Source organism: Rhinatrema bivittatum, chromosome 2, assembly GCF_901001135.1.
Source record: "Rhinatrema bivittatum chromosome 2, aRhiBiv1.1, whole genome shotgun sequence".
Classification (NCBI taxonomy): Eukaryota; Metazoa; Chordata; class Amphibia; order Gymnophiona; family Rhinatrematidae; genus Rhinatrema; species Rhinatrema bivittatum.
Window position 1 is genome coordinate 696,838,254 of NC_042616.1, and position 24,836 is coordinate 696,863,089.

Consider the following 24,836-nt stretch of genomic DNA (forward strand, 5'->3'; position numbering starts at 1 on the left):
ACAGTGAGGCACCATGGTGCCTTGATTATGATTCTGCTATGGTGTTCAATGAGGCATGTGCGAATCTTGCACTTTGTGCGGCCAACAGAGGTCTTTTTGCAAGGGCATAATAAAGCATAAACAACAAATTCCGTGTTGCAGTCAACTGTGTGTTTCCTTGTGATTTTGATGCCAGAAGAAGGATCTTGCCAATTGGGACCAACATGTGCTGTTGTGCAAAAAGAACAATGGCCACAAGGGATTTGTCCCACTTGACTCTGTGGAAAGATGATGGAGGAAGCCGCTCTAACTACTTGTTGTTTGATGTTTTGGCCCCTTGAATAAGCGAACATCAGTTGGTCGTGAAACACAGGATGTGGACTCAAAATGTGCCAATATTTGAGGATGGTGTCTTTAATGTATGGGGTCAGATTAGTGTGTTGTAATAAGCAAATCAAACTGGGAGCTGCTTCCTTGTATCAATATTGTAGTAGCTGTTCTCTATCTGAATGTGTGGCCCTTTCGTATGCTCGTCGAATGATCTTTCTGGGATATCCTCTTTCAAGAAATCTCTTTTGCAAAACATCAGCTTGATGATGAAACTCATCAGGGTCAGAGCAAATCCTGCGGATCCTGAAAAATTGGCTTATGGGTAGGTCCTCTTTAAAATGACGCGGGTGGTGGCTGTCAAATCTGTGATAGTTATTCCTATCCGTTGGTTTTCTAAAAAGTGTAGTGGTAATGCCATTTGTACTTTTATGAATCTGGATGTCAAGAAATGATAATCGTGAATGGTCATAAGTAAGAGTGAATCTTAAGTGGGGATTGCCTTGATTGAGCCACTGATGAAATAATAGCAATTGTTCTTCTGTATATGTCCAGATGAAAAAGATATCATCGATATAATGAGACCATGATTTGATATTATTTATTTATTTATTTAGCATTTTTCTATACCGACTTTCCAATAACAGAATTACTGATCAATTCGGTTTACATTTTAAACAATAACAACAATGACAAGTAAATGTCTTACAATGAACAGGTCGAATTAACTTGGATTAAGATATATGGGGGTAATAACATAATTAACATGTACGGAGCCTAATATATTATATATATTATATTATATATATTGATATGTTGAAAAAGCGAAGATTTATATACATACTCTTCTTCAAATTTAGTCATTAAGAGGTTGGCTATATCTGGTGCAATTGGAGACCCCATCGCAACCCCATGGACTTACAGATAATACTGTTGTTCAAATAGAAAAAAATTGTGGAGTAATATCAATTCTGTAATAGTGATGAGAAATTCTGAGGGGATGCGTTGAGGTCTTTCTCTGAGCTGGAAAATCTCTTCGACTAGGAGAAGTGTGTCTCTTTGGGGTACGTTGGTATACAACGCCTCCACACCTAGACTCACCAGAAAATGTTGATCATGTATGTCTTCTAATTTGAAAGCTTATTAAGCATATCGGAGGTATCTTGGATGTATCCAACTTGGACATAAATTTGATGACTTCACATGGGCCATTCTTGAACACATACCCCCTCATTGGAGAGGAGGTGACAGAACATCTCTTCTTTTTTTTTTTTTTTAATTTTTAATTTTGCATTTTCAGAATATGATACATATTCATTATACATGAATAAAGAGATTATTACAACTTATTTTCAAGGAGTAAACATATCTTGTATTATCATAACATAATCTCTCATTCTATTAAGGAAATATGTGTCCAAGAAAAGGAATATAGGAGCTCAAATTATTACAATCAACTTAGGCAATAGCTTCCCTGTAAGATCAGACATCCCATTCTTTTACACACTTCCAGATTTCCCATCTAAAAAGCCCCTTTATTGTCCCGGCTCTTGAAATATGTATGGCTCCTTCTGATATTTCAAAACACATCTGCAGGGATATTTCAATATCATAATTACACCCCGATTGATTACTTCCATTCTCATTTGCAAAAAAGCGTTCCTACGTTCTTGAGTAGATCTTACAATATCAGGGTAGATCCAAATGTTCTGTCCATAATACTTAATCTCTCTGTTTCTGAAGAAGAATTTCAAAACCATATTCCTGTCATGCTCAAAGGCAAAAGACACCAGAATAGTTCCTTTTATTTTAACCTCTGTTTGAGATGACATTTCAATAATTTCAGTTATATTCACAGGTAGTTGTTCCCCTCCGCTCAAATCTCCAACATTTGAGGACCTTCGAGAAATAAAGAAAGCTTTTGTAATTACTGGCATCAGTTCCTTTGGAATTTTAAGAACTTCTGATAAGTAAGCTTTAAATGATTCAACAGGTGAAATTTTTTCCAAATCAGGAAAGTTTACCACCCTTAAATTCATGGATCTTAGGGAATTTTCAATAGACTCAAACTTTTTTCCATCAAATTCTCAGATTTAATTAAATTAGTTTGTATTTTTTCCATAGTTGTCACTTTGGCTTCTACTTTCTCAATCCTTCCCTGCTGTTCCCTCCTTCTCAATATTCACTTCTTTTTTACTCAGTTCTAGGAATGCCTTAGTTAGGGATGTTATCGCCATTTCATAGATGTTAAAGCGTTCCATACAGTTTCAAGAGTCACAACAGTAGGCTTTTTTAAGGCAAAAACAGATCCAGAAATAATGTTTACCTCTTCTGTTTGTGTGTCCTCGATGTCTGGTTCCGGTGGAGCCCTAATGGGGGTCTTAGGGGAGAGAATCAAATCTCCAGCTGGAGTTCTCTCACCCATTTCAGACGTCCTCTCCCCGTTTTCACCTCCCGAATTGGAGAATGCCGTCTTTCCACTTCCCTCCCTTACAGGACTTGGCTGATTATTCCCTTCAATCTCTCTCTGTCCTCGGGGCGGGGATGGTGTCATCGGGGCCCCCGGGCTCAGCGATATTGTCTCGGCTAACGGGATTGACCCGAGCTCCAAGGTCTCACCCTCAGCGGCCCTCGCTTCTTGTGGTTTGGGAGTCGAAGCGAAAAAGCTCTCTATTTTCATCTGTTGGGTGCCATCTTCTTTTTCTGGTAAAATATTTCTAAGCTTCGCTTTGCGCTTTGTGTGCAGCATCCCTCAGAACTTGAAATCACTGAAAAAACAGCTGGGAAATCACTATAAGGAACAAAGTTTAACGAGAGAGCTCTTTCTCAGCGTCTTACAGGGCGGCCAACAGAACATTTCTTCTAAACTTTAAGGAGAATCAATGGATCTTTCACCTACGATCCACAGAACCCTTAGGATTAAATGAGAAAGTTGAATGGTATTCGCTCATATGAACATCCTTTTCTGTAAAAATGGCTGCCGAGTTCCTGACACCATTTATTTTCTAATATCATTTTTTACTTGCCGGTTATTCGCTGATATCCCTTGCCTACCTTTGTTAGTCATCCACAAGCCGTTCCACTGACAGCATTTTTTTTTTTTAAATGGCTGCAGGATGCCCCTCTGGAGTTTGCTGTCATCATTTCCCATATTAGGACCATTAGCAAAATGGCCGCAAGATTGTTGACATCATTTTCCTTATATGGCACTCTCCATAATCAGATATGCCTCGGCATACGTCATTTCATGCTGTCAACCACATAGTCGATGGATTTCCCTTAAATACTAGAGATGTGAATCGGAACCGGAATCGGTTCCGATTCCGGTTCCGATTCACATCGTGGGGTTTTTTTTCGTCCGGCCCGATCACGGTTTTGTTTATCAGCTGCGCCCGAGCCGATAAACAAAAGCTCACCCTGACCCTTTAAAACTAATCCCTTAGCTTCCCCACCCTCCCGCCCCCCAAAAAAACATTTTACAGGTACCTGGTGGTCCAGCGGGGGTCCCGGGAGCGATCTCCCTGCTCTCGGGCCATCGGCTGCCACTAATAAAAATGGCGCCGATGGCCTTTGCCCTTACCATGCGACAGAGTATCCGTGCCATTGGCAGGCCCCTGTCACATGGAGGGAGCACTGGATGGCCAGCGCCATCTTTAAAAATGGCGCGGGCCATCCAGTGCTCCTACTATGTGACGGGGCCGGCCAAGGGCATGGATACCCTGTCACATGGTAAGGGCAAAGGGCCATCGGCACCATTTTGGTGTGAAGTGAGCCATTTTTTAAAACCAGTTCACCACTACCCAAATAGAAGTACAGCCATTAGAGTACTGGCCATTAGTACTGGCAAAGAAGCAACTCCAAGTTTCTAGCAACTCCTGGATGGCCTACAAGGTGGGAATCATGGGCCTATTTCAGTACTTTCTCTTACAGGGACTGTCACAGTGACCATGATTCTGGCTGGATAGATGATGTAGCGAGAAATTTCCAGGGAGTCCTTGTTCTCAAAGGATTGTGAAAGAGCATTGACTAGTTGGGTTTTTTTCTGCCACTTCGTACCTGAGTTAAAAATCAAAGCAATTGAAAAACAAAGATCATCAGGCCTGCCGAGAGTTCAGGCACTGGGCCTGCATAAAATATTCCAGATTTTTATGATCTGTGAAGATCGTGATGGGATATCTAGCCCCTCCCCCCCCCCCCCCCCCCCCCAAGGAGATGGCACCAGGATTTTACAGCCATTCAATTTTACAGCCAGGAGCTCTGTCCCCAGTAGTATTTTTCCTTTCTGTGGGGGTTAACTTTTTTGGAAAAGAAAATGCATGGCATAAAGGTTCCTTCATCATTGTGTTGAGCAAGGACAGCCCCTACCTCAATGGCAGAGGCATCTACCGCCACAATAAAGGTTCTAGATGGATCCGGATGTTGGCGACAGGTGTCTCAGAGTAATGCCAGTTTGAGGAGATGGAGGGTCAGTATTGCAACTATATCTTTTTTGAGATGTGGCGACCAGAATAGCACACAGTTTTCAAGATGCGGTCTCACCATGGAGCGATACAGAAGCATTATAACATCCATTGTTTTATTTGCCATTCCCTTCCTAATAATGCTTAACATTCTGTTTGCTTTTTTGATCGCCATAGTACACTGAACCAACAATTTCAATGTATTATCCACTATGACACCTAAATCTCTTTCCTGGGTGGTAACTCCTAAGATAGAAACTAACATTGTGTAACTACAGCAATGGTTATTTTTCCCTATATGCATCACTTTGCACTTGTCCACGATAAATTTCATCTGCCATTTGGAAGCTCAATTGTCTAGTCTCACAAGGTCCTCTGCCAATTTATCACGATCCACTTGAGAGAAAACTATTCAGAATAATTTTGTGTCATCTGCAAATTTGATCACCTCACTCATCGTACCCCTTTCCAGATCATTTATAAATATATTAAAAACACTGGTCCAAGTTCAGATCCCTGAGGCACTTCATTGTTTACCTTTTTCCACTGTGCAAACAGACCATTTAATCCTACCCTCTGTTTCCTGTCTTTTAAGCAGCTTGCTAACCACAAAAGGACATCGCCTCTTATCCCATAACTTTTTAGTTTTTTTAGAAGCCTTTGTCGAACGCCTTCTGAAAATCCAAATATACCATATCTACTGGTTCATCTTTGTCCACATGTTTATTCACCTCCCTTCAAAAAATGTAGGAGATTTTTGAGGCAAGAATTCCCCAGGGTAAATCCATGTTGGCTGTGTCCCATTCAACCATGTCTATCTAAATATCTTGTGATTTTATTCTTTATAACAGTTTCCATGAGTGCATGAAGCTAGTAATGAATAAAGACGATGTACACACTGAACAATGGTTATATGGAAAATGACCTAAGATTGATAAGTCCGGGTCTGGTAGAAAAGGTTTAAGTTCAAAAGGGATTAGCAAGTCCATAAGATTTTTACCCCATGTGAGGGTAAAGCAGGCAGATTCACTGAAGACAGAATGAGGTTTAAAATGGGCCAGTGTTGTGTGATAATAGAAATGATCTGGAAACTTTTCTCAGAGAAACATAAAATGCATGTACTAGAAAACCTCACTTCTCTAATCAATCATACAGGGTCATTTTTCAAATCACCTTAATGCCCACAGCAAGGCTATAACGCCCATGATAAATAACGCATCTTGAGATGCATAATCAAATTTTAAATTTTTTTCCAAATGGGAGTAGCTTGGGCAATGTTTGGGTGGAGTAAATTAAAATGATGGGTGCTTAATGTTGAATGCAATAGTGTAACACATGTTATCGTGGGTTTTAATTCTGGAAATAACTACAACATTTTTCCTGGCGATATGCCCGAAATGAGATTTGCACTAAAAATTGCAAATCCTGTTTTGGGCAGGAAAGGGGAAGAGAGGAAAGGAAGGGAGGAGAGAGAGAGAGAGCCTCTAGGGAGGTATGCATATTTGTCAACTTTTTATACCACTGTAGGTGAGGCAACTAGTAACTCAGGGTAAGATTTTGGTGGCGGCCTAGATTTTTTTTTACATGCACAGTCAGAGGTATGAACAGCACAGTACACATCAGTGAAGATTTGATGTGATTTGGAGTGAGGAAAGGATAGACAAAGATGATATTTGTACAATGTACTCTCGACCTATTTTGATGCACTTTCTACCTAGCTGCTATCAAACTAGCTTGAGAGTATAATGTACAAATCTCATCTTTGTGTACCTTTTCCCACTTCAAATCACATCAAATCTTCACTGTGCTGTTCGTATCTCTGACTGTGCATGTAAAGTGTCCCCCAAAACCTAGGCCACCACCAAATCCTCACCCTGAGTTACTAATTGCCCCTCTTACAGTGGTATACATAGTTGACTAATATGGGTGCCATCCTAGAGGTTTGATCTCTCTCGCTCTCTTCCTCTCTCAAAAAAGTGCATGTGTAGCTTGCTATTCTTGCAAAATGATAAATCTAGGTTCTTTGTTTGTTGAGTAAACTATGAATGTCAAAACTGTTGGGATCTAAATACAGAACAACCTTATATAAAATGTCTAAATAAATATATGTGAACTGGTTGGAAGAATCTTTGAGACATTGAAGAAAGAGAACAATAGCCCCTTCCATTGCCTGTTGTTCGTGGCCAAATTTGAATCTGACTTTGTTTGTGGTTCGGCCTTTCAAAAACTTTTTCCCCTATGATTATGTTAAGTTGATGACATTTTTCTTATATGGACCGGTACAGACATACAATTCTTTCTGTTTCTGGATTGGTTTAACAGCTGTAATCCCAATCTTCAATTTGAGCACCAATTATATCAGTTACACATAGCTTTTTTGAAAATTCTCTTTATGACTGACTTTGACTAGACCACCTTATACAGCAAACTCACTGACCGCAACACCCTTTTACACTAGAGCAGCCAACATCCTTGTCCCTACAGGATAATATCCCAAAGGGACAATTTTTTAGATTATGCAGGTTATGCTCCTCACAAGATGACTTTACTACAAAAGCACACCATTTGTCAGCTCGCTTCCAAACCAAAGGCTACCCATGCCATATTATTAAGCGAGTATATAAAAGGGCACTTTTTATTAATCGTGATTTTCTCTTTCTTCAACATCCCAAAGATTCTTCCAACCAGTTGAGATGCGTTTTACCTTTCTTTGAGAAAATTTCCCAAGGCATTTCTATTATCAAACAAAAATTATCAGTCTTAGGTCATTTTCCATGTAACTATTGTTTAGCATGTACAAATTATTTATCCATTATCAGCTTCATGCACCAGACCAGAGGTAAGACTTATTCACTAGGGATGTCATTTGGCTGAACCTTTTGATTCGGCCTTCATTATCGGCCCGCCTATTATAAAACACCATGGGCATGGGTTTGGCCCTCAGAAAGCCAGGAGAAAACAGAATTACAATACAATAAACTTTCTATATCAGAATAGCACTAACAGCCAGCATTCAGACAGCAACACCCTACCTATGAAAAGACAACATTGCAAGCATTACACCAGCCCTGTTACGGGACCGGGACGTGCCCCAGTCCCTCCTCCAACCTCGGGGCCGGCCTGGCCTGCACAGACTCCTCTTCGGCCAGGTAGGCCCAACCAGCATCCTGCCACGGCTCTCCCTGCACAAGGAGACACCGCCGACCTGACGCGCACCCGGGGGCTGGACCTTTAAAAGGGCCAGCGCAGGAAAAACGAAGTGGACTCCCCGGATGACATCAGACGCTGCAGGGTATTTAAACCCTGCAGCTTGACCAGGATGGGGCCTTGCAACGATGTTGACTCTTCGGAGTGACTAGTTATGCTTCCTGTTCCCGGTTCCGGCTTCTTCTCGACGTCTGATTCCTGGCTCCTGACCTTGCTTCGTTCTCCGACTCCGGCTTCAGCCTCCATCCCTGGTTTTGGCATCTGACATCTGACTTCTGGCTCCCAACCTTGCTTCATTCTCCGACTCCGGCTTCAGCTTCCATCCCTGGTTTTGGCATTTGACATCTGACTTCTGGCTCCCGACCTTGGCTTGCTCCTGGACTTTGGCTTCGTCTCTTCCACTGCTGCAGGTATTTGTTCAACACCCTCCTGGAGGTTTCTCCTAAGTCCCAGCGGCTCGGGTCCTCATGGGCTCCTCCCGGGGGGACCGCGGGCTTCCAAGGGTGAAGTCTCTTCTGATCTCCTGGGCGCCATCTCTTCATTGGATTACCTCGGCAGGCTGCTCTTCTGATCCTTGGTTGCATAGGATCCACCTAAGACTAAGAGGTCTGGGTCCCTACGGGCTCCTCCTGGGGGGACCTCGGGCTTCCAGTGGTGAAGCCGTCTCCAAAGCCTCTCCTCAGCGCCGCCGGCTGCTACACCCACTCTGGGCATCCACAGCATGATACCCACAGCCACAGCCGGCCCAAGGGTCCACGATCCTAATGGTTTGCAAGGCCATGGACCCGGCGGACCTCTCGAAAGCCATCCCAGGAATCGCACAAAGGTTGTAACAGCAGCAAACTTGCTTCAACAGTTGCTGGTGGCAACTGTGCAGAGGTCAGCGGACCAGGTGGAAGGAGCCGCTGCTTCCAGTTCCTCTGTACTGGTAGCCATCCCTAATGCAGGGCCCTCTGCACCCATACAGATGCCAGCAGCTTCGCGGTACTCAAGGGACGTGAAAATGTGTCGCAGATTCTTGAACCAATGTTATATCCGCTTCAACCTGCTGCCAACGCAATTTCCCACCGACCAAATCAAAACGAGTTACATTATTTCCCTGTTGGATGGGAGGCCCTTGGCTTGGGCTTCTTCCCTATGGGAGCGCTAGGATCCCCGCTTAGCCAACTTGGTTCAATTCGTCACGTCCTTCCGACGGATTTTTGATGAGCCCTCCCACAGACCCATGGCTGCATCTAAATTACTCCAGCTATGGCAGGGTAACCGTCCCTTGGCGGAGTACGCTGAGGAGTTCCAGACCCTTGCTGCCGAGCTGAACTGGAGAAGCGATAGCCTGCATGTCATATTCCTGGAGGGGCTCTCTCCATGACTTCAGGACGAGTTGGTGGCCAGAGAACTCCCGGACGACCTGAATGATATTGATCTGGTTGGCCATGTGGACCACCGCATCCAACACCAGTTCCGGGAGAGGAGACCAGCTCGGGGATTTGGGGGCTCCAGAACCACGCCTCCTCGAACCAGGCATTCTCCTCCTGCCTCCCCAAGGCCAAATGATGCAGAACCCATGCAGTTGGGCAGGGGGCCCATTTCCCAAGAGGAGAGGAGAAGGCGTAGGCCCAGGGCCTGTGTTTATATTGTGGGGGCAAGGGGCACTTCCTTGCCCGCTGTCCAAACGTCCGGGAAACGCTCGGATCTAGAGTCAATTGGGGAGTTAACTCTAGGCAACATCACCTCCGCCTCCCCGTGTACCGTGCTGGTAACCTTGGTCCTCCCGGACGGGAACTTCGACACCCTAGCCCTGATAGACTCCGGAGCCGGGGGGAACTTTATCCTATGGGACCAGGTACAGCAACTCCAGCTTGGGGTCCAACCTCAGAAACCCCCATACGAGTATCTTCGATCCAGGGGACCCCACTTCCGGAAACCATTTCCACTCGAACTCACTCACTACTACGCACCGGTCTCCTGCACGTCGAGGAGATCTCATTCCTCGTCCTGGAAAAATCCATACATCCAGTCGTGTTAGGCCTGCCATGGCTTCGGAAGCCCTCTCCCTTGATCAGTTGGGACTCCCTCCAGATTATGTCCTGAGACCCGACCTGCTTTATTGAGTGTCTGTCTGCCTGGCCTCGACCGCTGGTACCCCTGTTGACAACACCATTAGCGGTATCACCCCAGTACCACACCTTTCGAGACGTGTTCTCGAAAGAGAAGGTCCAACTGCTTCCTGAGCATTGGCCATTCGATTGTGCGATCAACCTGATCCCAGGCACCACACCACCTGGAGGATGGGTTTACCCACTATTGCTCCCGGAGACTCAGGTCATGTCCGCCTATATCAAAGAAAACTTGGACCAAGAGTTCATCAGACCATCCAATTCCCCGGCCGGAGCCGGGTTCTTCTTTGTGGGTAAGAAGGACAGGTCCCTTCGACCCTGTATCGATTACCGCAGCCTGAATAGCATTACGCGGCATGACCGCTACCTCCTACCTTTGATCCCAGAACTATTGGATCGGCTACAAGGAGCCAAGGTCTTCACGAAGTTGGATCTCCGCGGGGCCTATAACCTGGTGAGGATTCGTCCAGGTGACAAATGGAAGACCGCATTTAACACAAGGGATGGCCATTATGAATACTTGGTCATGCCCTTCGGTCTCTGCAATGCCCTGGCGGTTTTTCAAAACCTCATGAATGAGGTCCTAAGGGAGATGCTTCATACCTCTGTAATTGTCTACCTTAACGTTGTACTAATATATTCCAGGGACTTGGAGACGCACCGTCACGATGTTCGTCAAGTGCTACAGAAACTGCGAGATAATCAACTGTATGCGAAACTTGAGAAATGCCAATTTGAGCAAGAATCACTGCCCTTCCTTGGGAACATTGTATCCTCCACAGGGTTCCATATGGACCCAGAGAAGGTCACGGCCATTAAAGATTGGCCTCAACCGGTGGGAGTCAAAGCGCTTCAGCGGTTCCTCGGGTTTGCCAATTTCTATCGGCAATTTATCCCACACTATTCCCAGATGGTGGCCCCGCTGACGGCCCTCACCAGAAAGGGGGCTGATGCCAGGCACTGGCCAACGATGGCCATACGAGCTTTTCAGGAATTGAAGAACGCATTCCTCCAAGACACCTGCCTCCACCACCGACCCCCAACGCCACTTCATCATGGAGGTCGACGCCTCCGACATAGCTGTCAGGGCCATTCTAAGCCAATTGTCCAATAAGGGCAAGTCACTGCCATGTTCCTATTACTCACGCAAGTTCTCGCCTGCAGAGAGGAACTACGGCATAGGAGATAAAGAGCTACTGGCCATCAAACTAGCTTTCGAAAAATGGTGTCAATGGTTGGAGGGGGCCCAGCACCCAGTAGTCGATTACACAGACCATAAGAACCTGGAGTATCTGTGCCGTGCCCAGCGCCTTAATCCACGGCAGGCATGCTGGTCACTCTTTTTCAGCCGTTTCAATTTTTCCCTCCGTCACCGACCGGCATCCAAGAACGTCCGAGCAGATGCTCTCTCATGCATGACAGAGACAAAAGATACCATCAACCCACCTCAGTACATCCTAGACTCGGCCAAAGTTCTTCTGGCCGCATCTGAGGTGGCCCCTGCGGGTAAGACTGTGGTGCCCTCTCAATCCCATAGGAGAATGTTAGCGTGGGCCCACAATTCCCTGACCGCTGGGCATCCAGGAATAGCCAGGACCCTGGAACTTCTGACGGAGTTCTACTGGTGGCCACAGGTCAAGAAAGACGTCCGACTCTATGTTCAGTCGTGTCCTACCTGTGCCCGGCAGAAACCCTTGCATGGATGCCCCTGGGGGCTCCTTCAGCTGCTACCCATTCCTACGGAGCCCTGGGCTCACCTATCCACAGATTTTATTGTAGATTTGCCTGTTTCAGATGGAAAGACCGTGATCTGGGTCATGGTCGACTGTTTCTCGAAGATGGCTCACTTCGTGCCCCTCGCCAAACTGCCTTCAGCGCCAGAGTTGGTTAATCTCTTTACGCAGCATATCTTCCGACTACATTGACTCCCTTCGCACATTGCCTCCGACCGTGGTCCCCAGTTTATGGCAAAGTATTGAAAGGCCCTCTGCAGGAAATTCGGGGTGCAACTGGATCTGACAACCGCCTTCCACCCCCAGGGCAACAGCTAGGCCGAACGTACCAACCGAACTCTAAAGGCCTTCCTTCAGGCCTTTGGAGACCTTCAAGATGACTGGGTCACTTTATTACCCTGGGCAGAGTTCTCATACAACCGCCACAAACACTCTGCAACCAACCTGTCTCCTTTTCAGTTGGTCTACGGAAAGAGCCCTAGGCCTAGATTGCCTTTGCCGCTGACATTACCGTTGCGCAACCTCTGGCAGTTCACCCAAGAGAAACTTCGTCGGACAGCTGCCAAGGCTAAAGAATACGCGAACAGGTCATGACGACCTGCTCCGTTCTTCCACCCGGAAGAGAAGGTATGGTTAAGTACCAAAAACATTCAGTTACGGATTCCATCTATGTGGCTGGCTCCCCACTACATCGGTCCTTTCGCAGTGGTGGAGCACATGGGGGCAGTGACCTATCGGCTAAGTCTACCATCCACCCTGAGGATCCATAATGTTTTCCACATATCGCTGCTCAAGCCTGTGGTACTCTCCCCATTTCACGCCCCACCTCCTGAACCGGCCACCTCTACAGCCGACCAGGAAGCTACTTATGCTGTGAAAGACATCTTGGACGTTAGATTCCACCGTCACCGGTGAGAGTACCTCCTCTCGTGGGAGGGGTACGGCCCAGAGGAGAATTCCTGGGAGCCTTCGTCTCACATTCTGGACAAAAACCTCCTTTGTCAGTTCCACTTGGCTCATCTGCTAAGCCCAGACCCCCGGGAAGGGGCATAGAGGAGGGGTACTGTTATAGGACCCGGCCATGCCCCATCCCTCCTCCTACCTCGGGGCCGGCCCAGCACGCACGGACTCCTCTTCAGCCAGGTAGGCCCAACCAGCGTCCTGCCGCAGCTCTCCCTGTGTGAGGGAGACTCCGCTGACCCGACGCGCTTGGCCCCGCCCCCTAGGCATGCGCGTGCCCGGGGGCTGGACCTTTAAAGGGGCCAGCACGGGAAAAACGAAGTGGACGTCCCGGATGACATCAGACGCTGCAGGGTATTTAAACCCTGCAGTTTGACCAGGACAGGGCCTTGCAATGAGGTTGACTCTTCATTGTGACTAGTTGTGCTTCCTGTTCCCGGTTCCTGCTTCTTCTCGACATCTGATTCCTGGCTCCTGACCTTGCTTCATTCTCCGACTCTGGCTTCTGCTTCCGTCCCTGGTTTTGGCATTCGACATCGGATTCTTGGCTCCCGACCTTGCTTCGTTCTCCGACTCCGGCTTCAGCTTCCGTCCCTGGTTTTGGCATCTGACATCTGACTTCTGGCTCCCGACCTTGGCTTGCTCCTGGCCTTCGGCTTCGTCTCTTCCACTGCCGCAGGTATTTGTTTGACACCCGCCCGGAGGTTTCTCCTAAGTCCCAGCGGCTCGGGTCCTCACGGACTTCTCCAGAGGGGACCGCGGGCTTCCAAGGGTGAAGTCTCTTCTGACCTCCTGGGTGCCATCTCTTCATTGGATTACCTCGGCAAGCTGCTCTTCTGATCCTTGGTCGCATAGGATCCACCTAAGACTAAGAGGTCCAGGTCCCTACGGGCTCCTCCTGGGGAGACCTCGGGCTTCCAGTGGTGAAGCCGTCTCCGAAGCCTCTCTTCAGCGCCGCCCGCCGGCTGCTACACCCACTGTGGGCATCCACAGCACGATACCCACAGCCACAGCCGGCCCAAGGGTCCACGATCCTAAGATGCCCTAAAACACAAATACACCTTCTATTAGGAAAACAAAATAAGCTAAGCTGCTATAAATCCCTCCACAGAAACTGCACTCTAGTTGAATACCTCACTTCAGTCACACACACAGAACATAGTTAGACCTTCAAAACAGAATAAAGAGACCATAAAATATAAGTAGAAACATGCAGGCAAAAACTGACTTGGAAATTGCAACAAGTCAAATTCTGTATGCAGTGTAACAATGGAAAATAAAGAAACATTACTATGCCTCATAAAACATGAAATCAAGAAATATAAATTCTATCAATACTAGTAAAACCACACCAGTAAAAAGTATAATTCAAAATAGCTAAAGAATAGAATAATATTCAATAATTAAAAACTGATAAATATTTTCCAAACACTAATAAAATATTTCAAAACAGACACTTGATAACAGCCAATAATTAAAACTAAGGATTTTATAAAAAAAAATCCCTGTTTTCCATACCTGGGAACTTTTGATTTCCAGATGTCCTGAAATTGTCATGGATTAGCAGGGAGAAAGGAAGGGGGTTATTGCGCACAAACTTTCTCCTCACACATACACATTCTACCTCACTTATACACACACACACACACGCATGCTCTCTCTCTCACAAACATATGTGCTCTTTCACTTAGACACACACACACGCTCCCTCTCACTTTCATATGCTCATATTCTCATTCACTCACTCCCACATACACACACACATCCTTGAAACAGCAGCTGTATTCTCCTTCTTCAGTCCCTGCAGCCAACAGCATGACTTCTTGGGGCCCACTCAGGTTCCAGTTCTGGCCTTATGCTTTTACTGCAGAGCAGAACCCTTCGCTCCTCCTCCTAAGGCCCCTTTGGAGTCGCTGGTGGTGCCACAGCACCTAAACTTCTCTGACCTTTCTGGCAGGGTTGTAGCATTCCTAAGGCCCCAGTGGCGATTTGGGTGGGTCCACAGCTCTGCTCTTCTTACTCAGGCTGCGCTGGCAAACTTGGCATGGCCGCAGCACTCCTCCTCCTTCTATGGCCTCACTGGCGATTCCGTTTGGCCACGGTGCTCCTCTCCCTTTCAGTGCAGCTCCGCCGGTGACTGCAACACTCCTCCTCCTAAGGCCCCACCAGCAATTCCAGTGGAAAGGAATAAAAAGATGAGATTTGTACAATGTACTCTCGACCTAGCTTGATGCACTCTCTACCTAGCTGTTATCAAGCTAGGTCAAAAGTGCAATGTACAAATTGCATCTTTGTGTAGCTTTCCTCACTCCAAATCACATAAAATCTTCACTGATGTCTACTGTGCTGTTCATACCTCTGACTGTGCATGTAAAACTTCCCCCCAAAACCTAGCCCACCACCAAAACCTGACCCCGTGTTACTAGTTGCTCCTCTTACAGTGGTATAATTAGTTTACTTATATGGAAGCCTTATTTCTCTCTCTCTCTCTCACCAGCAGCAGCAGCCCAAAAAGCAATGTGAAAATATTGCAGGAGCAATAAATTTAACACATGTTGCAATAAAATAGCAATGTGGTATCAGGAAAATTACCCTAACCATACCTCTTTTTATTGCAGGCACTATTTTTCACAATTTTATAGCAAATTGATAAACTTAGGGGTAGGTTAGCCGGATAAGTTAGACTGGCTAATTCAAACATATCTGGGTATATTCAACCACTGAATATTCCAGCCCAGTTATTTGGATATGTTTATCTGGTTAACTTTCTTAGATGGATATTCTTTGAATATGGCAAGGTTTTCTGCCCATCTGATTAACAGAGTATACAGTATTCATCATAACCCAGTATCTCCTCTCCCCCTCCAGTTGGGAAATAGCTCAAATTAATTCAATCCAGATTGATTCAACCACGTCTATCGTACAATTTGTTATTTTGACCAATATCAGGTTCTAGAGCTATGGGGTAGTTCACGAAGAAAGTCAAGCACTCTCTCTCCCAAAAGAGAAATCCAAGTAGAAGTTCCTACAGATTTCTAGGCCACAGAAACTGATGGAAAAAAAAAAAAACATCAGACCATCAAGACAACCCTTCTTCAAAGAACCAGCATTTGAGTACTTGCCTGTAATGATCCAGATAAAGAAAACACTTATGAAGCTTCAGCCAGTTAGTCTAGAGATTTACAAATATCTTTGACTCCAAGAAAGAAACAAAGGCAAATACTTGAAACAAAGGAAATTAGTCCTCCTACTTAAAAACTAATAGAAACATTCTATTGTGTGCATAATGATTTTACATTTTTTGTTTATTTTTTCCAGCTACTACAACAATATATGTTCAGATTCTGTGCAACTGCTGTCTGACAGATTTGGATATTGAAATGGAGCAGAAGAAAAACAGTAAAGCCAAGTAGATCTGGTTGGCCAGTTAAACACATAATGACTTCATTTTGAATCTGATTACACCAACCCACCAAATGACCACATTATACATCAGTCTGATGTTTTTGCACTTTTGTTTATTGAACAATCATATTGGATTTGTATTTTCTCTCTCTCTTTAAAAAAAAATATATATTTGGGTCTGATTCTTCCCTTTTGAATTATTGTAATTTATGGAAATAAAGGACATTTCATTCTCCTGATAGTTTCTCATTTCTGTAAAAAGAGACATTTTCTGTAGCACCTGCATCTAAATCTTTGGGAAAAATGCATGATAAAAAACGCCCTTTTTAACCTCAGTCCTTTAGGAACAGACGTTTATCAGATGGTCAAGTACTGTATGTTTGTATGTGTGTGTCTTCCCCCAACTCCCCCTTATCACCAACCATTACCACCATCTTCTGTCAGGCGTTCAAGCTTGTAACCTTACGCTTAGGGTATCACTGGTTTATCTCCGGCCTTACCTTCCTTCCAGCTTGCTTGCAAGCTTCCAAGTTCTCTCTCCCTGTTGATTGTAACTTTGACTTATTCCTACCTATTGTTTATCTTTCGCTCATTTGAATTTGTTACTCCTTTTATACCCTTGTTAAATGTAAACCGATCCGATATGGTTATTCACTATGAAGGTCGGTATATAAAAACTGTTAAATAAATAAATAAATAAATCTTCAATTTCTAAATAGTTAGGCAAGGCTGAACCAAACTTTCTGTGCTGGTAGGCCCTGCATTGGGGCCTTTCAGAGATGCTGAGTGATTTTGGGGAGGGGTGCAAGAGGGGGCAAATATAACGATTTGGCTTTAAGAAATGCATGGGAAACAACTTCAGTGTATCCTGTCTTGAGAACTGATGGTCTGATTCTTACAAAATTCTATAGCTGAGTATTAGGTACAATGATAGCTAATTGGGATATTGGACTGATAGCTCCTTAGTTGCCAATTGTTTACATGACAACACAATGGTTTCAATCACTATCATTTATATTGCAAATCATGAAATTGTTCTCTTTATCTTTCCTTGTGCTTCAATTTGTAATTATCACTAGCCTAAGCCTGATTAGTATTGACTGTGTGCAGTGGAAGGATGGTGTACTATGAAAACATATTTTATTTTTCTGAATGAGCGACTGGGCTGTTTTGTATTCCAGAATATTTTTCCAAATTGGTTACAAGTGAAAAGCTTTGAATATGTCTTGATACATACTAATTTTTACATCTGAAGGTACTGCAAATAGAATTGAAGCTATCTAGAATGTCATACTGTGTATTGGTTGTTTTTTATACTTTTAGTGCTTTTACTTTTGTGAATAGAACCTCTCCTACATTCTCAACCTGAATTTGGTTAAGAGGAGGTAAGTTAAAGAATTTGAATTAATTAAATAGAAAAATTAATAGGGTGCATATCAGGCATTCTTACGAATTATGAGGTCAATATTCAAAGGAGTTTTTCCTGGTAACTTCTTAGTTACCCGGGCAAACCCTGAGGTTTCAATATCCTTCCTGCCTTGCCAGCTATGTTTTACCTGAGAAATTTATTACCCAGGTAAAACTGATTCAGTTAAATCAGGAGAATTCTAGGGTTAGGTGAAGTTATCCAGATAATTACCCAGAAATTCTGAGTTTTCAGGTAAATTATTTGGATAACTTTGATTTATCCAAGTACATTTGAACACAGCCACATCACTGAATAATATGCCATCTAAGTACAGTTAAGTTTAGCCAGATACTTATGTGAACTGCCAACAGCTGAATATCAACTTTTGTATGTCCACACAAAGATAGGCCCTGCATGCAGGAAAAGCCAGACATGACCAATAACATTGACCAAGTCTGGCATTTCAATATATGAAATTTTCTCCTCTCACATACAGGAGAGCTGGTGAGTGCCCGCTCTCCTGGCGCGCGCACAGGCCACTCTCCTGGGCGCGCAATTCAGGAGGGTGGCCTATGCAAATTAGGGCCCACAGTAAAAGGAGGCTGTAAGGATACTAGCGCGTTCCTAGCGCCTCCTTTTTGACAGGAGTGGCAGCTGTCAGCGGGTTTGACAGCCGATGCTCAATTTTGCCGGCGTCGGTTCTCAAACCCGCTGACAGCCACGGGTTCGGAAAACGGATGCCGGCATAATTGAGCAACCGTCTTCTGACCCGCAGGCCGATTTTTAATTTATTTTTTTTTAATTTTTACTTTTTTTTTACTTTTGGGGCCTCCGATTTAATATCGCCATGATATTAAGTCAGAGGGTGCACAGAAAAGCAGTTTTTACTGCTTTTCGGTGTACTTCCCCGGTGCTGGCAGAAATTAACGCCAGCCTTTGGGCAGGTGTTAATTTCTGAAAGTAAAATGTGCGGCTTGGCTGCACATTTTACTTTCTGTATCGCACGGGAATAACTAATAGGGCCATCAACATGCATTTGCATGTTAGTTTCTGGGGGGGGGGGGGGGGTTGGACGAACGTTTTTGATGCGCTATTATCCCTTACTGAATAAGGGGTAAAGCTAGCGCATTGAAAACGTGCGTCCAAATGCCGGCTAACAGTGCGCTCCACCGGAGCGCAGTGTTAGCCCGCCGATACAGTACAGTGCGCTCCACCGGAGCGCACTGTACTGTATCGGCCTGATATGGAGGTGCTACGGTTTTGAAAGTATTTGAACTGGGCAAACACAAAAGAAATAAGAAAGAAAAACAATAGATCTAAGTCCAATAACCAAGAGGTAAAAAACACAGTTTAATTTTCAGTAATATTATTGGTTTCATCTAACATCTCTGTTTATATTTCTATGACTAATATTTTCACACTAAATAAAGTATCCAATATTAAAAAAAAAAAAAAAGATATCGTTTGAAATTTTTATGTTACACATAAAAACATAGAATAAGTTGGCAGATAAGGACTGTAAGATCCATCTAATCTATTCAATTTACTTTCTGATGCAGTGGCATAGACCCAAGTTAATCTCTGGATTTCCTTTCTATTCTTTGCAACTTGTGCTTATTCCATATTTTCATGCATTCTGTTACTATTTTTCTTCCACCATCTTATCTGAGAGGTTGTTCTATGCATCCATCATACTTTCTAAGAAATGCTTTCTTGTTACTCCTAAGTCTACCCCCTTTGACCCTCATATCATGATTTCTTGTTCTAGAGCTTTTTTGTGCATTATTTATGCCAGAGTTAATACGTGATCGGGTGTGCCATGGAAAAGTCACCACTGCGTGCCCGGGCTCTGCTGACAGCATCTCACAGCAATAAGAGACACCACGGCAGCTCTTAAACACATAGAAGTTCTTTTCTGAGAGTATGTGTCACTCATGCCTTCTCTTTCTAGCTACAACATCAGTCTTGGAGTGTAGTAGTTAATGGGCAGCCTGCAGGGAGCGGATAGCTGGGCACCGCTTTATGCAGCACACAGCACCACCTCATCTTCTCCCTCCTGAGCCTCCTCCTTTTGAGTCTTTACAGCCTCTGTCTTATCCCCAGGTGGAGTCAGATGGGAAGAGAATGTGCACTGAGCACTAGATGTGACTCACTGAGTAATGTGAGCAGTAACAGTAAAGGAGCTCTGTAAGCCACATAGGGCAAAGTAATTAACCAAGCCGGCTGCTTGCATCACATCAACTTCTCCCTTATCTTGAATATAGTGGAAGCTGGTCCATTGTGATGAGTTCATGTATATTTTTGCCTCTTCTCTTCCTGTGTTTTAAAATTTGGAATAGAAACTGATGGGGATTTCAGTGCTTCCCTAGCTCTTTTGGCCATATGAGTCCTTTCCATATCCATGCTGCCTGCTTGGTGGTATTAGGTGTAACTTAGGCTTGAAAAGGTTGAGAATCACTTATTTATATCATACTCTCTCCCCTCTCCTCTAGAGCAATGGCTCTCAACTGTTCATCAAGGACCATCTGGTTTTCAGATCTCCCCAATGAATATGCAAGAGATAGATTTACATTCATTTGCCACATGCATTACCATTATGAAGATCCCAGGACAGAGTTGAGAACCACTGCTCTAGAATATATGTTTAAATTCTTAATTCTCAATTCAAAGGGCTTTTGGTACTGACTCCACATCATTTTAATAGCTCTTCTTTGGACTGTCTCTATCTTATATGGAAAAGTGACAAGAATGATCTTTTCTGAGATCACAAAACATGTCTTTTTTAAAAACCGCTTGCTAGACCCTTCCTGCTACACTTACATGCTAACACATTTTCTAACCACACATGCCCAACCCCATCATGCACGATCTGAGCAGGAATACACATATTCAAGGTGGAATGAGGGATAAATATAATAGAAATGTGCATTTGTTCCCTTCATTTTCAGGGGTTTGTGGGTATAAAATGTTATTTTATGCATATAAGTACAACTTAAAACACATAAAAGTCAATTTTGTTAACATAAAACGGCATTTACACACATAAACTTCCAAAAATGAAGGGGTCACACAAAAAGTAGAGTAAAAAATGAATGCCAAAAAGCTGTAATGAAAAACTATAAAGCATTCAACAATTCTTCACATTACTTCACAATATGGCATTTAATTTCATCAGCCAAGCAAGAAAGGACCTTCATACAAACTAGCAACCTGCCAACACAGTACAGATCTTATTCAAACTATTAACTTAAAGCCTATCAGTACTCTAACATAGTAACATAGTAATGATGGCAGAAACAAACTATCTGGTGCATCTAGTCTGCCCAGTAAGTATCTTAATGGTAGTAACTGCTGCTCTGTGCAGGTTTCCCCCATATTTCTGTTAAGGGTAGTAACTGCCACTCTGTGCAGGTTACCCCCAAGCCTTATGTTAAGGATAGTAACTGCCGCTCTGTGCAGGTTTCCCCCATGTTTCTGTTAAGGGGAGTAATACTATCATTCAAAACCAAGCAACTGTTGGCCGACTGAAGTACATGCTCGGATGCTCTCTCCATGAATTCCTCAAGATTTTCCCTTTGATACTACCATGCCACATACTAAAAGAAAAGCTAGACCGGGAAATATCAGCTTCTTCGCTGTTACCTGATCAAGACAAGTACAGATAGAATCGATCTTTGAGTCTCCCCTGCTGCAGGCACTCAAGGGGGGAGCCGCATCGGAAACTGGCATGGTGCGAACGCCAGTTCCGTTGGCAGAAGAGACATCTTTGAGCCTCAGTGTGCCAGCAATACCCGTGCCACCATTTACAGCTTCTGATTTTAATCCAATGGATTCTTTATTGTCTCCAGTAAGAGAACTAATCCATGAGCAAAAATCAGAGGCCCCGAGAAGGGACACCTTTTTGATGCCGCCTTTGGAGAATCCCTGGTTGTGGGATTCCACAGGCCCCATGGAAGTTCTACATGTGCCTGAAGTCAAAATGAACAATGAGAACCCCACAGAATCAGGAGAATATGAACCCAAGGTATGCCTAACTTTGCAACCTTTTTAATCAGGCCATCAGTAATAACTTTAGACTCTATCTAGAATGCTTTAACTTTGTTAGTGAAAGCTATACATTCTTTAACTCAAGTTTTGAAGGAAACTAATACCAAGATGCTGGTTATTGAATTACAAATTACAAATCTCGATACTAAAATGAAAGTTTGGATGCAAGAGTGTCGTCTGTAGAATCAGTTCAGAGTAAACTGATTCAATCTGATATTATCTACTCAAAGAAATTGGAACATATGGAGTGGAGGAGTAGCCTAATGGTTAGAGCAGTGGGCTATAAACCAGGAAGCCAGCATTCAAGTTCTGCTGTTGCTCCTTGTGACCTTGAGCAAGTCACTTTACCTTCCATTACCTCAGGTACAAACTTACGGGGTTATTTATCAAATTGCTATAAGGTCTTTTTGCATGCTTTAAGCCCTTTTAACACCTGCGAAAGCACCATAACACATGGTGTAATGCAAATCAGAAAAAAGGGAGGAGTTTGGGTGTGATTTGTGGGCTGGGTTCCTGCCATTTTAAGCTCCTGGAGAGCCAGCTTAGCTGTCTGGGCCCTTCTACCTAGGTAGAGAGTCCATCAAGCTAGGTTGAGAGAACATTGCACAAATCTCATCTTTGGGTGAGTTTCCTCACTCCGAAGGTCATCAAATCTTCACAAGGGAGCACTGTTCTGTTCGTACGTCTCATTTTGAATGTCAAAGTGGCCCCTAATCCCTACACTAATCCCTAAACCTCACCTCGAGTTACTAGGTGGCCTCCTATAGAGATATAAATACCGACCTAGGATGAGGGCATTATGGCTAGGCTCACTCTCTCTCTTCCCCCTGTGGTTGTAGAAGGGCCCTGACAGCTAGGCTGGCTCTCTGGGAGCTTAGACCTATTAAACATGGTCCTCCCAGTGGTTGTATGTAGGAAGCACAACAATTCTAGCACTTATCACAAAGTGTGAAAATTAGCACTTTGCATAGGTATTAGCACAAATTACAATAAACTGTCTATTACCATAAAACACACCCCTTTTCCTATTGCATGTGATATTTAGTGCATTTTGATAAATCCAAGCCTTAGATTGTAAGCCCTCTGGGGATAGGAAAATACCTACAGTACCTGAATGTAATCCACTTTGAAGCACTGTGAAAAGTGGAATATAAATCTAGAAAAAAGAATTCTTTGACAATTTTGAATTAAGGGTTTTGAATTTTCCATACCTAAATCTGAAGGATCTGAAGGATTTATTTAGAAATTACCTCATTCAAATTCTCAAATTTCCTAATGAAGCACTTCCAGCTGTAACAAAACTGTATTATTTTCCTTCTTCTAAGAATGTAACACCTGGGAGTCAACCTCAAGATACCTCTTTAAACATTTCTGATATTCTAGAACTTACTCAAGAAACTGTTATTCAGACAAGAAGGACATTATTTGTGACTTTTGCTTTTGTTTCATAAATAAAATCAGTTTTGAGATTTTTTTTTCATAACCAATTACAATTATTTAATGGGCAGAAGGTCTGGATCTATCCCGACATAACTAGGTCCACCCAAGAATGGCGAAATAAATTTCTCTTAGTGAGAGAGGATGCTGTTTGGCAAGGTGCTAGATTTAGCCTAAGATATCCGTGTAAATGCTTACTTTATTTTCAAATTTCTAAATATTTTTTCTTTGAGCCTTCTCAGTTAAGAGCCTATCTGGATTCACATTCCTAATATTGTATTTTGTGGGGAGTCTGCTAAGGGGATACTTCTAGATATTCCTTTTTTCTTATTTCCCCTTTTTCGCTCTGAAAAACCCTTGGTCTCTCCTTTTCCTACTAAGAGATGTGTGGAGATATTTAATGTTTAATTTTTCTTTGTGGTAAACAATTATGAAGAGAATATTTTCCATGTTATGTATCTCATTTTTGTGTTTATTTGGAAATTCAATAAAAATAAAATAAATAAAAATTTAAAAAACCAAGCAATTGTCAAACCCATAACAAAATTTCTGCTAACAATATTTTTATAGGGTGAGCAGCCTTTTTGATCATTCAGACAATGAACATTCTTTGCTTTTAGACTTGGCCGTAGAAGCAGTCCTGCACTTTTCCCCTAATGTCCGAGTATCAGTACCTCAGACTGTAAAAGTCAGGGCCTAGCATTAGCTGCTGTCTAAATCCAATTCTCCTTTTTTTTTCTGTCCCCCTCCCCCCCCCGCTCCCCCCCAGCCACCAGTTGCCAAAGGCAGAGAGCAGTATTGCAGATTTGTCAAGACTAATTGATTAAGGGTAGTAATCCCCATGCCTTCTGCTAGGGGTAGTAGCTGCTGCTCCTCGTAGGTTACCCCCATGCCCACTTTTCTTCATTCCATCTCCAGCCTTTAGGAATTCAGTGTTTATTCGTTGCTTTTTTGAATTTGTTTACTGTTTTCATCTTTACCACCTCTTCAGACGAGGAATTCCAGGCATCCATCACCCTCTCCATGAAGAAATATGTCCTGATGTTAGTTCTGAGTTGTCCCTGCTGGGGTTTCATATCGTGACCCCCCCCCCCACCCTCCCCCCACCCCACCCTTGTTCTACTGTTTGCTTTCCAATGGAAAAGGTTTGAGGATCTTGCATTATTTAAACATTTCAGGAATCTGAAGGTCTATATCATGTCTTCCCTGCACCTCCTCTCTTCCAGGGTAATCATATTCATATCCTTCACCCTCTTCTCATAAGTCTTCGAATACAGACACCCCCCACAGACACCATTTTAGTTGCCCTCCTCTGAACTGCCTCTGTCCTTTCACTATCCTTTTTGAGATTTGGTCTGCAGAACTGAACACAGCACTCCAGGTGAAGCCTCACCAAGGATCTGTACAAAAGCCATTATCACCTCCTTATACTTTCTGGATATTCCTCTCTCCATGCAGCTCAGCATTCTTCTGGCTTAAGCTATCGCCTTTTCACATTGCTTTGCTACCTTCAGATCACATTATAACCACCCCATCACATACAGTTCTTTTGGAGTATCGCACCTTAGATGCATGACTCTGCACTTCTTGTCAATTCTTTGACCACTCTTCAATCTTTCTTAAGTCACTTTTCTTTCTCTCTCCTCTTTCAGGTATGTCCACTCTGTTGCAAATCTTAGTATCATGTGCAAATAGACAAACTATACCTTCTATCCCTTCTGCAATGTTGCTCACAAAGATAATGACAGAAGTGTTC

At 43.7% G+C, this 24,836-nt stretch overlaps 1 protein-coding gene across 3 annotated transcripts in view; it reads left to right on the forward strand.

The window, feature by feature from the left end:
* Positions 1-16,427, forward strand: part of SLC7A13 (solute carrier family 7 member 13) — a 147,402-nt gene extending 130,975 nt beyond the window's left edge. For all 3 annotated transcript variants that reach the window (XM_029591621.1, XM_029591623.1, XM_029591622.1), the window contains exon 10: positions 16,102-16,427. In XM_029591621.1, coding sequence (XP_029447481.1) covers positions 16,102-16,196 — 95 coding nt within the window. In that variant the 3' untranslated portion in view covers positions 16,197-16,427. The remainder of the gene's footprint in view (positions 1-16,101) is intronic.
* Positions 16,428-24,836: the final 8,409 nt, after the last annotated feature.